The sequence below is a fragment of the Budorcas taxicolor genome, chromosome 15 (assembly GCF_023091745.1).
Source record: "Budorcas taxicolor isolate Tak-1 chromosome 15, Takin1.1, whole genome shotgun sequence".
Taxonomy (NCBI): domain Eukaryota; kingdom Metazoa; phylum Chordata; class Mammalia; order Artiodactyla; family Bovidae; genus Budorcas; species Budorcas taxicolor.
The window spans coordinates 40,766,129-40,782,272 of NC_068924.1; the positions used below are offsets into that span (position 1 = coordinate 40,766,129).

General features: G+C 47.4%; 1 protein-coding gene across 2 annotated transcripts in view; it reads left to right on the forward strand.

Moving 5' to 3' along the window:
- GALNT18 (polypeptide N-acetylgalactosaminyltransferase 18) overlaps positions 1-16,144 on the forward strand; it is a 379,685-nt gene that overhangs the window by 236,844 nt on the left and 126,697 nt on the right. For both annotated transcript variants that reach the window (XM_052652828.1, XM_052652827.1), the window contains exons 4-6: positions 5,762-5,945; positions 7,482-7,679; positions 12,943-13,057. In XM_052652828.1, coding sequence (XP_052508788.1) covers positions 5,762-5,945; positions 7,482-7,679; positions 12,943-13,057 — 497 coding nt within the window. The remainder of the gene's footprint in view (positions 1-5,761; positions 5,946-7,481; positions 7,680-12,942; positions 13,058-16,144) is intronic.

Below are 16,144 nucleotides of genomic sequence, written 5' to 3' on the forward strand. Positions count from 1 at the left end.
TTTGCCAAGACTGAACCAGTGTTGTCAAGGATATTTCAGGCCTTTAAAAATTTGTTTAATAGCAGTTGTGTGGTGGGGGCTAAAGGAATCCTCTCTTCTAATCAATAGCTAATATTTGAGATACAACAGACTGAGAACAGAATCTTTTTTCCTGGCTGGTCCACCAGAAATCTTTATTCTGGTTAACAGCAAAACTCAGAGGTACAAAGGGGCAGCCAGCTCCTACAAGACGCAAAGCCTTCTCATCTCTTGCTGCCACCTTCCAAGCTGGCTGTTCTGTGTCTGGTTTCATTTCCTGTGCATCAGGAATTCTCAATCTTATTTTAAACCCAGCACTGTTCTGAGACAATAGATCCCATTTTATTAGCTTCTGTGTATAGCAAACCATCCCAGAAGTTCATGGCTTGAAACTGCAACCATTCACTGCCTCACGATTCTGTAATAAGCCCAGCTTGTCTCTGCTATATGATGTCAATTAGGATCACTGATGTGACTGTGATCTACTGGTGGCTGAAGGATCCAAGATGGCCACACATGTGACTTCCTGGGAAGTCCAGTGGTAAGACTTCACCTTCCAATGCAGGAGGTGCAGATTTGATCTTAGTCAGGGAGATGAGATCCCACATGCCTCAGGGCCAAAAAAGACAAAGCATAAAACAGAAGCAATATTGTAGCAAATTCAATAAAGACTTTTAAAAAAATGGTCCACATTAAAAAAAAAAAATATCCCTGGATGGGCTTCCCTAGCAGTCCTGTGGTTAAGACTTGGTGCTTCCACTTCAGGAGGTGCAGGTTTGATCTCTGGTCAGGAAACTAAGATCCCACGTGCTGCACAATATGGTACACACACAAAAATAAAGATGGCCTCACTCACACCTGTAGGGCCTCACTTCAGTTCAGTTCAGTTCAGTTCATTCGCTCAGTTGTGTCCAACTCTTTGCGACCCCATGAATCGCAGCACGCCAGGCCTCCCTGTCCATCACCAACTCCTGGAGTTCACTCAAACGTCCATCGAGTTGGTGATGCCATCCAGCCATCTCATCCTCTGTCGTCCCCTTCTCCTCCTGCCCCCAATCCCTCCCAGCATCAGAGTCTTTTCCAATGAGTCAACTCTTCGCATGAGATGGCCAGAGTACTGGAGTTTCAGCTTTAGCATCATTCCTTCCAAGGAACACCCAGGGCTGGTCTCCTTCAGAATGGACTGGTTGGATCTCCTTGCAGTCCAAGGGACTCTCACGAGACTTCTCCAACACCACAGTTCAAAAGCATCAATTCTTCAGCGCTCAGCTTTCTTCACAGTCCAACTCTCACATCCATACATGACCACAGGAAAAACCATAGCCTAGACTAGACTGACCTTTGTTGGCAAAGTAATGTCTCTGCTTTTCAATATGCTATCTAGGTTGGTCATAACTTTTCTTCCAAGGAGTCAGCGTCTTTTAATTTCGTGGCTGCGGTCACCATCTGCAGTGAGTTTGGAGCCCCCCCAAAGAATAAATAAATAAAGTCTGACACTGTTTCCACTGTTTCCCCATCTATTTGCCATGGAGTGATGGGACCAGATGCCCTGATCTTCGTTTTCTGAATGTTGAGCTTTAAATCAACTCTTTCACTCTCTTCTTTCACTTTCATCAAGAGGCTTTTTAGTTCTTCTTCACTTTCTGCCATAAGGGTGGTGTCATCTGCATATCTGAAGTTACTGATATTTCTCCCAGCAATCTTGATTCCATTTTGTGCTTCTTCCAGCCCAGCGTTTCTCATGATATACTCTGCATATAAGTTAAATAAGCAGGGTGACAATATACAGCCTTGACGTGCTCCTTTTCCTATTTGGAACCAGTCTGTTGTTCCATGTCCAGTTCTAGCTGTTGCTTCCTGACCTGCATACAGATTTCTCAAGAGGCAGATCAGGTGGTCTGGTATTCCCATCTCTTGCAGAATTTTCCACAGTTGATTGTGATCCACACAGTCAAAGGCTTTGGCATAGTCAATAAAGCAGAAATTGATGTTTTTCTGGTATTCTCTTACTTTTTCCATGATCCAGCGGATGTTGGCAATTTGGAGCCCAGAAAAATAAAGTCAGCCACTGTTTCCACTGTTTCCCCATCTATTTGCTATGAAGCGATGGGACCAGATGCCATGATCTTCGTTTTCTGAATGTTGAGCTTTAGGCCAACTTTTCCGCTCTCCTCCTTCACTTTCATGGCACATCACTCAGTGGCAATGACCTACAGCCCTGTCCGAGCAACGCCGCAGTAACAGTGGTCCCCACAGGCACTGTCCTCTCCGTGGGGGCAGGGAGAGGGGTCTTTTGGTGCTAGCCCAGTCTCTTTCCAAGTTGTGTGCACGCTCCACTTAATGACCACCAACAAAAGTCCAAACATCAGGCTTTATGAGCTCTATGTAAGATCTATGAAGATCCATTTTGGATCCATGAAGAGTGGGCCTTTGAAACGATGAAACAGTATGTATTTTAAGAAGCCTCCTGGCAACCATGCTTGAAGATCTTGTAAGCGTGTAAGGGGTACACTGACCTATGCCACTGTACCAGTGACTTCCTGCCATTACTGAGACAGCTGCATCCCCAGGCCTCCCCAGTCAGTGGGAGAGCACAAGGTCATTTTCTTATTGGCTAGAGTGAGCTGCACAGCATGTTGGTGTGACCCAAAAGTCAGCTGAATTTTCTCTGGGCTGAATGAGAATGCCTGACAGCCCCCACTGAGGCTAGCCCCAGACAAGGGTCACACTGTTTGAAAGGATGAGTTGAACAACAACAAAAGCCACATGCTCATCACTTTTGCAGAAGCTGGAAAGCTGGTTGAGCTAGATAACAAAGCACTGGATAACAGAATCAAGGGGAAAAAACATTCTGACTTCAGAGAAGTGCTGTAAATCTTTGAAAAGATTGAAATAAAGGGGTGTAAATGAAAGATCCTTGTTTTAACTCAGAGCACTGGAGTATACACACACACACACACACACACACACACACACACACACACACACAAGCATACACATGTCCATCCACTCACACCTGCATCCATCCACTCACACCTGCATCCATGAAGAGATGGGATGGAGGAGGCCTGACTCAGCAGCATCACATGAAGAGAATCTAAGTATATGTTTCTAGTAAGGTCAATTTGTATCAAAAGTAAGCAGAGTTAATGTGACCTTAAGCTATTATGATATTAATGGGTACATCAATTCTAGATTCAGGGAGGTGATTAGTTCCCTCTAGTCTATACAGCTCAGTTTGCTCCAGGAAAAAACAGGCCAATTTCTAGCTATGTAATTTAAAAGCACTAGAGAAAAGCTTACATTTTTAGAAGTTCACCATGATAAAAGAACTTGAAACTTACAAGAGATGAGAAAATACAAGGAGGAATTAAAGACATTTGACCTAGAGAAATTCGCAGCAAGGACTTAAGGATGGTCTTCAGCTCTGAAAGGTTGCCACGTGGAAGAGGGATTTGATCTGCCCTCAATGGTCCCCAAATGAGTGGAAGGTTGAGGAACTGTGGCATTTAAAGAGTAAAAGAAAAAAAATCTAATACCTGGGATAGATTGTATAGGGTTTTCTGACATTGCATGGGCTGGATAATCACTCATCTGGATCCACAGAGGGGATTCAAACCTTCGATGGGTAATTGGTTCAAACTGAAATTTCAAGTCCTAACTCTGAGGTCTTGGAATTCCCAGGAGCTTGACGAAGGTCACAGAGCAAGGGAGTGGTTGTCTAGCACCAAAGCCTGCCTCCCTGTCTGCTTCTTTGCCTCAGATTCAGTTTTCTCACCTCCTTAGTGCTAACTCAGGCAGTGGTGCAAAAAGCAGCCCAGGGGCCACATCTTACGCAGCCTTTTGTTTGGCCAGCATCATGTGGTAAAGGAATTGAAACCAATACCTGCTACTGATTCCAGCAGTAGCCACCGTGCTCTGTTGCCTTTCCTGGGCATGCGGCCACAGCGCACATCTGTGTCTCCTATTTGGCTCCCGTGGCCTTGCTGCTTGCAGACCTCGGAGCTGGGGGCAGGCCAGAACAGGAAGAAGTGGTCCTGGACCAGAGCATGTGAAGAGGGCTTTGTCAGCCAGAGATGGGTCCCTTGATTGGCAGGGACAGTCAGCTCCCCCAGCTTTCATAACTCCCACTATGATGGAAACTGAACAGGAAAGAAAGTGCTATGCACTTTTCACAAGTGTCACTCCCGTTTAATCCTCATAACAACCATATCTGTTCCCTGGGGCTGCAGAGTACAAAGCACCCCAGACTGGGTGACAACATAAATGCATTGTCTCACTGTTCTGGAGGCTGGAAGTCCACAATCAAGGTGCTCCCTCTGAAGATGGGAGGGATCTGTCCCAGGGCTCCTCCCCAGCTTCTGGCACCCTCAAATGTTCCTTGGATGCTAGATGGCCATCTCTGCATCTCTCCACCCTGTCTTCCTTCTGTGTAGTCTGTCTCTGTGTCTAAATTTCCCCCTTTTATTAGTATAAGGACACTAATCCTATTGAATTAGGACCTAATGACCTATCTTAATTTGGTTAAATCTGTAAAGATTCTATTTCCAAATAAGGTTGTGCTCTGAAGTCTGGGGTCAGACCAAAGCCTTTGGGGAGAAACAATTCAATCCATAATTGTCTGCCCTCAAATCCTCAGCCCCTCATTCATGTCCTTCCTATGTGCAAATTACATTCACTCTATCTAAACATCCCCCTGGACATCAAGCAGTGGTTTAATAACAGGTCATGAGGCCAATTCCATGGCAAGTAGAATTAAAATGCTATGTTGCTGGCTCCAAGTGGTGTCCTCTTTCTACCACCCTATGCTCCTGCCAGGAGCTGCACCTCCCATGGGCCAGGTGCTGTGCCAGCTGCCTCCTGCCCTTTCCTCACTCCTAGTGGGCTGCCTGTCCAGCAAGACCCAAGATTGGACGCCAAGGGACACGCGGGGCTCAGCCCACCTGGGTCTGTCCCAGAGCCTGGGGATGGGCAGGCTGGGAAGATGGGAGGAGGGGCAGTTGGAAATCAGGTCCTGGGGAAGTGCTGTGGTTGAAAGTGGGTGAATGTGGCCCACTTAGGCCACTGTCTGGAGGAGGGAAGTGTCACAGTGTGTTTCCTGAGCTGCTATGGAAAACACGATGAACGTGCTGCCCTGTTCTGCTGCTGCAGGGTCATATGTGGTTATGAAAATGCAGGGGAATTGGATGTTTAGCCAGGCCCAGGGACACCCAGCAACAAATCGATGCCAGCCACTTACACAACCCTTGGTCATCCACTTCCTGGAAAGATGGAGTTCCAGGCAAGGATTGGGTCTCGAGCTATGATCTTTGCACATGGAGCTTTCTCTGGGGATTGGGGAGGGCTGATGGAGAACACTGGGGAAGAAGGAAGACCCTGAACAGATGAGAAAGAATGGGACTTCTGAGGTCATTAGACCTGTCCTGAACTGAACTCCCACTCATAATTTCAGGGTGTTGGACAAATTGATCAAACTTCAGAGCTGGATTTTCCCAAGGGCCTGTTGTGAAGATTAAACGCACCATGTGTGTGAAGCAGGTGATCCTCTTCATGTTGCTGGGCATAATAAATACTGTTTTCACCTCCATTTTTCCCCTCAAAGCTGAGCTGTGTTGGCCATCCTGGGGAATGCCAAGGAAGACCTGGGGAGGGGACTGGCCCCTCCTGCCTCTCTCTGGGGGTCAGCTCACCCTGGAAGGGTGAACGTCTTCATCATGCTAACAGTGCATTTTCTCCCTCACAGAGGAGCTGAAGGAGAAGCTGACAGAGTACGTGGACAAGGTGAACGGCCAGAAGCCAGGCTTCATCAAGGTCGTGCGGCACAGCAAGCAGGAAGGCCTCATCCGCTCCAGGGTCAGCGGCTGGAGGGCCGCCACTGCCCCTGTAGTGGCGCTCTTTGATGCCCATGTGGAGTTCAATGTGGGCTGGTAAGTGCCCGTTGGGAGCTGAGGATGATGAGTCCCAGGGTGGTCCAGGGTCAAAGCCCACTGGGATCTCAGTCATGATGGGGGAAAGGAGTCATCATCTGGGTGTACAGGCAGCCAGAACACTGGGCTGGCCCTTCAGAGTGGGAGAGGGTCAGGGATCAATAGGTCAAAACACAGTGTCTCAAGGGTTGGTGGCATAAGGGCCGACGTGGTCCTCTAGGAGACATGATGGGGGAGAAGAGTAAATGCCTGGGGCAGAGTGAGAGTTCCAGCCCAACTAAGGACCAGGCTGCAACCCCCGGGAAAGGGGAGCTGGGCCAGACATGAATTGAAGCCCAGCCCACAGACAGGGCCAAGACCAAGAGAGCAAAGGGAGCTGAGCACCCTGGGCTCCCTCCAGATTCCAGATCAGAGGGAGCAGAAAACCTCAGATTCATTCCACTGATAAAACTAGGTCTTAGAGCACCTTTCTTTTCTCTGACCAGGGCTGCTCAGGTGCTGGTGGGCAAGGCCTCAGTGGCTTCAGGCAAGCAGAGACAAGGCGCCTGGTGCTGACATCCCTGTAGGCCTCAGGGCATGCCATGTGGTCCACTGGGGGTGGCTCTGCAGAGAGCCTGGGGGTGGGGGACCCGGGTGCTGGGGCTGGCCGAGTATACCGCCCTGTTAGCCACTATGCCTGGTAGCATTGGTGTCTGCTGTCCCTCTTGAACTCTGAGCACCACCCTCTGCCTCCCCAGAGTAGAGTGAGGAGGGTCCTTTGGCAAGAGGGGACAGCAGGCATGCACACAGCATACTTTGACATAACAGGTCCGAATTAAGGCTGCAACGCAGTCATTTTTCATAGCTGAAGTCCCTGCTTGCCATTTGTGACTGTTTAAAAAGCATTTTCATTGGATTTATGGCCAGGAGAAGAGAGGGACACTTACTATTTCAAGCAGATTTGAATAAACAATTGTGCAACAAATGCATTATTAATGAGAAGCTTATCATTCCTGTCTGCAAACATTTTGCTTGCCTGGTATCCACAGGGGCTCTGGGCTCTGTGGAAGCGTGACCCCCCTCACCTCTCCTTGGGCGGTGGGGATGGGTGGGGTGGGGGTGGCATGCCTGGAAGGATGAAGAAGCACCGCACGATGGGTGGAGACAGGTTTGTTCTCACCTCCATGTGTCTGCCGTCCTCATCTGCTTTTTCCTCCTGGGTGACACACTGAATTTTAGCAAAATCAAAGCCCAAGTTGAAAGCTTTCCATGGAACCTCAGAACTGTTTCTTTCTTCTTTCTTGAGTCTTGGTTTCTTTTTTTTTTTCTAATGGAATAAAGGAAACCAAACAGACATTAGGATCTAAGGTACTAAAAATCTGTCCGCTCAGCCTGGTTCACGCTGAATGAGAAGTCAAGCCTCGTGTAACCCAGAAGTATGGGGGTGGGAGGCAGAGCAGCTCTCCCCTGCAGGAGAGAGCCAGGAGTCCCTTCCTCCTTCTGCTGGGGAAGGAACTACTGAAGGTGCCAATCTCCCTCCCCCTCCTCCTTGCCTAGGGCTGAACCCGTACTCACCCGCATTAAGGAGAACCGGAAACGGATCATCTCCCCATCCTTTGACAACATCAAATACGACAACTTTGAGATAGAAGAGTACCCGCTGGCAGCCCAGGGCTTTGACTGGGAGCTGTGGTGCCGCTACCTCAACCCCCCCAAGGCCTGGTGGAAGCTGGAGAACTCCACAGCCCCGATCAGGTAATGTGTTCTTCTTTTTTTTTTTTTTTAATTTTAATGTGTTCTTAGCTGGGGGCGTCTCCCTGTGTTGGCTTCCAGACAAGGGCTCCCCAGCCTGACCCTCATTCACCGAACTCCAGCCGCATTATGGGGCAAGATGGGGTGGTGGAGAGAAATTACAAGTGACCTTCAGTCACAGCTTACAGCCTCCGTGATCCCTTTTTAAAAAATTTATTTATTTTTAATTGGAGTATAATTGCTTTACAATATTGTATTGGTTTCTGCCATATATCAACAGGAATCACCCATAGGTGTACATACTGATGATCCCTTTTTAAAAAGCTGTGGCATCCAGAACCCATTCAAAGGCTCAAAGTTACTCATTTCAACACATCGCTGTGGGACACCTGCTGGGTGCCAACTACTGTGCTGTGTGCTGGGGATCTGTAGTGACCACCACTCAGCTCCTGCCCGCAAAAGCCTAGAATATAGGGAAGACAGACAAAATAATTGGAATAACAAATTATTCCCCATGCTGATGGGAAGTGTGGGTGTGAGGATCCTTTATAGAGAGTGTAATATCCACACTTGTTTTCACGGGAAAGTAGGAGATTGCAAGGTTGGAGCAAGGACACTCCTGTGAATTCACAGGAGCAGAGTGAGTTCATGGACACAGAGGAGGTTCAGAGGGACTGGGAGGAAGGAGAACAGGGAGGTGGCAGCCCCAGGCAGTGAGGCTGGTGCACCCCATGGCACCTGTATGCCTGTCTGATGTTTGAGCTTACCCTTCAGCACTCAGTCAAAAGCGGCTCCAAACTGCCATGCTAAGATCCTGAACTCTGTCTTTGCTGCTGCCTTTAGAGACACTATATAGGGCACCTGCAGCGATGAAGCAGGTGACCTCCACCTCGGGTTCTTTGCTTGCTCCTTGAAGCACTGAAGCATTCCTGGAGAAGGAAATGGCAACCCACTCCAGTATTCTTGCCTGTAGAATCCCATGGACAGAGGAGCTTGGTGGGCTACAGTCCATGGGTCACAAAGAGTCGGACACGACTGAGCGACTTCACTTTCACTTAGAGACACTCAAGTGACTCCTCTATGTGGCCTTTTTCTTATGGGTCAGGATTCCTGGAAAAGCCAGCCATACCAGCCTTTATTTCTACCTGGTTAATCACTGACCAAGTGCCTGTATGCTCCCTGCAAAGCCCTGCCCATTAAATACATAGATGGCATCAGAAGGTGGCCTAGGGGACAGTTCCTGGAATGAAAGAGGAGATTAGAAACTGGTGTTGCTTTGTATTACATGAAGGAGAAAGATTATGAAAAATATAATTGAAAATGGGTGATTATTATCTGGGATTGCATTTTTCCTTGCCAGAAGGAAAAAGCCATATTCATATTTAAAACAAGATGGAAGAGAATGCCACCTATCTTTCCTGCGTTGTCTCTGTCACCTATGTGTTAGGCCTGTGCCGCACTTCTGTGTTATTATTAATGAATGTTTGCTGAGAGGTCACTGTGTGCAAGGGCCTCTTACACATGTGGTCTCATCTGCTCTTTGTCATAACCTGGGGACAGCTCACTGTGTCATTCCCCTTTTACAAGATAAGGAAAGAAAGACTGACAAAGGGGAATGGCCCTGCCAAAGGCTCCAGCCAGTGAAGACAGGATCCAAACCCAGATCAGCCAGAGTCCACGCCTAACTATCATCCTCCCAGGCACACACTGTTGAGCTCAGAACTCGTGTGGCTGAATTCTACCCCCAGGTCTGTTGACTGCCACTGGTGGGAAGTAGACCATCACACATCAAGCGTTCTTGCCGAAGTCTGCACTGGTGCTAGCTGCTTCTGCTCCCCTCATCTCTAAATGTGTCAGCCTGGACTTAATCATTAAACCCGCATTCTAGGTTCTTGACAAAGAGTATCATCTGAACCTCAAATATTTCATCACCTCATCTATATCAAAAACTTAACTGAAGCAAGAAGGAAGAGGGAGAGATAAATTGAAAGATTGGGACTGACATACATGCTACTATATATAAAATAGATAATTATAAGAACCTGTGTATAGCTCAGGGAGGGCTTCCCAGGTGGCGCTAGTGGTCAAGAACCCACTTGATGAACCAGGACACCTAAGAGATGCTGGTTCAATCCCTGGGTGGGGAAGCTCCCTTGGAGGAGGGCCTGGCAATCATCTCCAGTATTCTTGCCTGGAGAGTACCGTGGACAAAGGAGCCTGTCAGGCTACAGTCTATGGGGTCACAAAAAATCGGACAAGACTGAAGTGACTGAGCATGCGTGTATACATAGCACAGGGAACTCCATTCAGTACCCTGTAATCACCTGTATGGTAATGGAATCTAAAAAAGAGTGGATATATAAGTATATATAACTGACTGACTTTGCCGTATAAGAGAAACTAATGCAACATTGTGTATCAACTATACTCCAATACAAAAATTAACTAAAAAATTTTAACTTTATATTAATGGAATAAATTATATTAATGGAAGACTTTGAAAGAACATTCTTGGTTTTATACCCCATAGGAAGATGAAGATGCCTCACAGCAAGCTGTGGGTTATACACATGTATCTTGCCCACCTTGGCTCCTATTTCCTCCGAGCTCTACTTTAATGCTTTGCCCACGCATGATGTAAGCTCTAAACAGAGCCCAGAGAGATCTTCTATTGAACTCTAAAGGGATGGCTTTGAGACTGGTGTTCACTACGTCCCAAAGTGACCTCTTTAAGAGGACTGACATGAGAAATTTCTTTCAAACTGAAAGCTTTCTATTCCTGGGAAATCAGTATAACATTTCCACATGGGAACTCCGAATCTTATTTCTAAGACCTGTGTGTTTCTCTGTGGCCACCAGGAAGTTTAGGGTCAACTTTGCGGGTCTACTCTAAGATCCATGAAGGAAGACTCAGGCATTCTAACTGACCCCTAATTTGGGGTGAAATTTTAGCTTTTCAGACATTTACCTCTTTTTTTTTTATATTGTATTTTACTTTTTCTTGTAAACTATTTCTAACCCTTTGGGGAATAAGGCAAGATATAAATCAATAACACTTTCAGGCTGAGTGGGTCCACTTAATACCCTAGCCAGTTAATAAGTAATAGACTGAGGATGCCTGTGCTCTTCCAAGAGAAACTATTTTAGATTCTGTTCTTGCTTTGACTTGGCCTGGCCATGAGGGGAAAGCTCCCTCCTTTGTATCCTGGAATGCCCTGCCCTGCTCAGCACTTCAGTAACATCAAGGAAAATGCTGATGTTAACTCTGCAGGGTCGATGTTTTAAAATCACTGTGCACTTAGAGAGAGGATTTTCTGGGCTTCTTCAGTGTGCAAGCGCATCTTTTAAAAATGATCTTTTGAGTTCCAATTATGTCTCAGAGGTCCTCAAGTGCTTTATATTGTTTAATTTAATCCTTGTGAGGTTATAGTTGATTCTATTTGATAGATATGGAATCAGAGGCTCAGGGAGGCTAGGGAACTTCTTTCAGAGATGCACAGCCAGAATGGGTGTGCATTCCCCTAGCAGTCACCTCTAAAGGCAGGTCAAGCACCCCCCACCAGAACTCAGCCTAAAGGAGCAATGGATTGGGTTGTATTGACTGCCCTGGATGCCTTCATGTGGAAACTGAGTCCTTTCAAATAAAAGGCTGCAATTTGAGAAGGGGATGACAGAGGATGAGATGGTTGGATGGCATCACCGACTCAATGGACATGAGTTTGAGTAGACTCCAGGAGTTGGTGATGGACAGGGAGGCCAGGCATGCTGCAGTCCATGGGATTGCAAAGAGTTGGACACGACTGAGCAAATGAACTGACTAAATTTGAAAGCAGGAGGGACAGGGACCCCAAAGCACCAGTCTCTACCCAGGCAGTCTCCTGCATCAGCCTTCTCCAAAGAAATGGCCTGCAAAAGAGCTGTTTCTCCACCTTGATGAGTTTCCAGTTTCAAAGATGAGTCCATTTGCATTTGAGTGACAGTTTTCTCATCACTGAGTAGTCTTCGTTTCTCCTTTTCTTTCTCTTCCCATCCAGTTCCTCAGCCACCAGCTGATAAGATGCTGCACAAGGGCTAGAAGTGGTAGCAGTGTGCAGTGGAACAATTTAATATTATTTGTGTAAGAGGATGCTCTCAGCAGAGAAGCAGCCCACTCGATCTCTTGCTGATTCACCTAATGTAAATCTCCTCGTGACAGTCTGTGCTGGGTGTCTGCACACAGCCGTGAGCCCTGCAATCACGCTTACTAGGAAAGGCCTTTCAGTTCCTAGCCCCCACCAGCTATTGGCGCGTTGTTCCAGCCTAAGACCCCTGCTGAACTCTAACCCAGACCAGCCACCTACACCCTACCTATTGGATATCTCCCCCTGGTGACCCAGAGGCACCTTAAGATCAGTTTTCCCAGCATGGAATCCCTCTTCCTTCTAAAACCAGCTTCTTCTCTATCCACCTATCAATGGCCCTCACCCCATCATCATCCAAGCAGAAGGCCAGCTGGCATCCAGATTCCTCCCTCTCACCTTCAGAGTTCATCTGCCTCAAATTTCTGCTGATTTTACTTCAATATATGTCTTTAAACAATCCCTATCTCCATTCCTGGTACTCCAGCCCAGGTCTTCATCATTGCTCACCTGGATATAACAATAAGCTTCCCAACCGGATTCCTCGATTTCTACCCAATCTCCTCCAATCGATCACCCCATGGCTGGAGAGTATTCTTTTTACAAACACAGATCTGCTTATTACCACTGTCTGCTTAAAATTCTTCATTGACATTCCTTTATCCACAGGTAAAATCCAAATGATTTACTATGCTATCCAAAGCCCCAGCTCATCTCTCTAAAGGGACCAAGGTGAAGAATGGAAAAGTTGTTGTGGGTACACAGGTAGCAACAGAGACCAGCTTTGTAGTTCAGAATGCAGAGGTCAGGACAGCCAGAGATACAGACATGCAGCCGAGACTGGCAGACTGAGCATTGCTTCTCTGGTTGGCACACGGGCAAGCACCACCAAAAATGATGCCTGGGCACAGGACAGGAGCTGTCTGCCTCTGTCCTGATGGAAAAGGCTCCCTGGAGTAGCTGGTGAGGGTGGACCTGCGGGGCGCAGGGCGGCCACTCAGAGAACGAGGCTCACACCAGTTTTGGCAGCAAAGGAAGGGAGAAGGCCAGACCCTCCTGGCAGGAAGGCAGCACTGCGCTTCCTGCTCTGTTGACCCCCATGAGACGGCCCCTCTGCTAACTACCCTCCATCTCTCCATGCCCTGCAGGAGCCCTGCCCTCATCGGTTGCTTCATTGTGGACCGGCAGTACTTCCAGGAGATCGGCCTGCTGGACGAAGGCATGGAGGTCTATGGAGGCGAAAATGTCGAGCTTGGGATCAGGGTGAGCAGAGTTTCTCACCAGGAAGGCTTCGCTCAGCTCCCCAGTGGGTGAATGAGTCCAGGGGGGTGCAGAAATTTGGCTCAGGGTTGATGGTGGTGGACTGATACTGAACGTCCAGTCCCTTACCTTGGTCCATGCATATGTGATCAGGGCTGCTAGGGATGGGATAGAGACACAGGTTGGGACCTATAGAATTTTCAGGAAGAAAAGAACGTCAGAAACTGTTTTGGCTGGGGTGGGGACATGAGAGAGTTGAGCTCCAAAATCAAGGAAATAAACCTCTGTGTTGAAACCAAATGCAGGTTTCACAGGGAGTGAGCCAAAGGGAGCTCCAGGAACAGGGAGGTGAACAAGAGGGACCCTCAGAGTTGCTTCTCTTCACTGTCACCTCCCCTCAGGGTTTCTCTGTTATTCTCCATCTCCTCCACGGTGGCCCACAGGACCTTCCTAAAGACTTTGTCAAGAGAATGCCACAGAGGAATAAACTCATGGAGTATAAACAGCAAAGCACAGCCAGGCTCACGCCATGCAGGTTCCTGACCCTCCACGTGGTGGTCAGACCCTCAGGCACATACATACCTCACATCACTCTCCAGAGATATCCACCATCCTGCCCCAAAGTACAGGACCCTTTGCAGCTATCAATGTGTGGTGTGAGTCCACACTAGGCACCATGTATTCTCTCATCATATGGGAACGTCTCCAAGGCACTGACCCCCTTCTCTGGGCCTATGAAAAGGTAACTCCAAAAGGAAACCTTCCCCATGACTGAGAGACACATTCGACCCCTTGGCAGTTGACAGCAGTGTGATCAGGGATGCAGGGAAGGACCTCGCCCTGTAAAGGGAAGACCACCTCTCTGTCCAGGTTGTGGTTCTCGCCTCATGAAAAAAGCGACATGTAAGCTGGGCTTGTCCCCACCGTGGTCCCCACTGTCCTCTCCATGGGGATGTTTAAGCAGCCTGGCACACATGCACTACAGGCTTGCCAGTCCCTGGCCACCCCTCATTCTTGCTGTGTTCATGGCAGTCATCCGAGCTGTTCCCCCTCACTGCCAACCCTCCATGCAGGCCACCTAGCGTCTGCCTGGTTCCCACCAATGACTCCCCTCTTGCCCCTTTGACCTCAGTGTCTGTATCTGGCCATCTCCTGTTCCCACTCTCCAGTTTCCACTCAAAGGTTCCAGCTTAGGTAACCCTCCTTAGCCATCTCCACTACCCACTGGGCAGTCAACTGACGCTGGACAGCCCCTGCCCTTTCCTGACCGGAGACTGGGCATCTCTAATGACCATCTCACAATTACAATGGCCTGGCAGGCTGCATGGGCCTGGCTTGTCACCCAGGCTTAATGCTAGGGCTTTAAGTTCTGGAGGCTGGAGCAGCTTATCTGAAGCCGAGCTTAGAGAACACTTCCAGACACCTGTATTCACTGAAACCCAAAGAAATTGCTTTGGAGGCAGTCAAGATACATGGGTTCATTGGGGGAGCTAATGTATTCATAGAGGACAGAGCCTGCATAATCGCCCTCATTCCTCTGCTTTCCCTACACTGGTCATTTATTCACCATTTGCGTCCTCACCATCTCATTTCCGCACACTCCTGGATAAATGCTTGCCCCCAAACATAATATTTTTCACTAGAAGCTGCTGCCGGGAATTGGCTGAGCGGGCAGAACCGCCTCTAGTCACTTAGGCTTTCTGGGTAAAAATGTCCGGGAATGGAGAAAGGAATTAGATTTGTGAACTCTGCCTCCAACATACATGTGAGTCAATCACAGAGTGGTGGGAGATTTCTGGCTTTTCCTTGCCTAGACTATTAATATAAAGCTGTTCCGGAGTGTGGGCCTGGGTGAGGCTTTCAATACTTGTTTAAAATTTGGGGGTTTTGTGCTGGGGGTGTAAATTACAATACAAAATGTTGCCTGGCTTTTTTTTTTTTTTCTGTCTGTTTCCTCCTGTTTGACAGAGGTGAAGTGCCATGGAGTTGAAGGAAAGATGGTTTTTAAAGCGGGCACCAAGCAACTTGTTGGCTGGCAGAGCTGAGGACGGAGCTAGTTAATTTGAATTAACTTGGGTTCAATCCTTGGTCATAGAACTAGGATCTCACATGCCATGTGGTTAAAAAAAAAAGTTGGGACATTGCTTTCCTCCTCTCACTTATTCAGAGGCAACTTATTCAAAGTCCTTACCCATCTGGCACACAGAAACAGAGTCGTTTGCACAAATATTCAATACCTGCTCTGGCACTTTACTTACATCATCCATCTACAAAGCACCCTAAAAAGTAGCTGTTATCATAGTACCCCCTTTTTCAGATGAGGAAGTTGTGAAATGAAGAGCTTACATAATATGTTCTCAAAGTCATATGACTTAGAAGAGGCAGAGAAAAGATTCACCCTTGGGTCTTTACGATTCAAAAGCCTAGCTAGATACACCACAGTGATCTAGGAATAAATGTTCTTTGTGCATTCCCCAAAGAGTACTACAGTGTCCAGGCAGTAATTTTCTTCTACTTTACACAATCTTGTCTACAGAGTCCTCATTTACAAACTTATTCTTATTTTGCACTCAATTCTAATAAGCCTTGTTTTCCCCAATTTCTAAGTCTACAACTCAGTGGGAAAAAAGAAGGGAACTGCTGTGGGCAAGCAGAATGAAAAGAGTGAGAAATAAGAGCTGACATTGAATAGAAGACAGAAAGATTATACCGATAATAGCTATAAAATAATAGAATATATAAGAAAGAATTCAGGAGCTGGCAAGGAATTAAAAAGTGGCTAGAAACTGTTATGGGTTGAATTGAATCTCCTTTAAAACATGTTGAAATTCTAACCCTCTGTACCTGTGAATATTTGGAAATAGGACCTTCACAGATGTAATCAGGTTAAGATGAGGTCATACTGGGTCAGGGTGGGCCTTAATCCAATATGACTGGTGTCCTCATAAAAGAAGGAGACTTTGGACCCAGACACAGAGGGAAGATGACCACGTGAAGATGGAGACAGAGAATGGAGTTACGGTGCCACAAGCCACTGAATGCTGCGGCTACCAGAAGCTAGACGAGGAAAGGAAAGATCCTCCTAGAGCT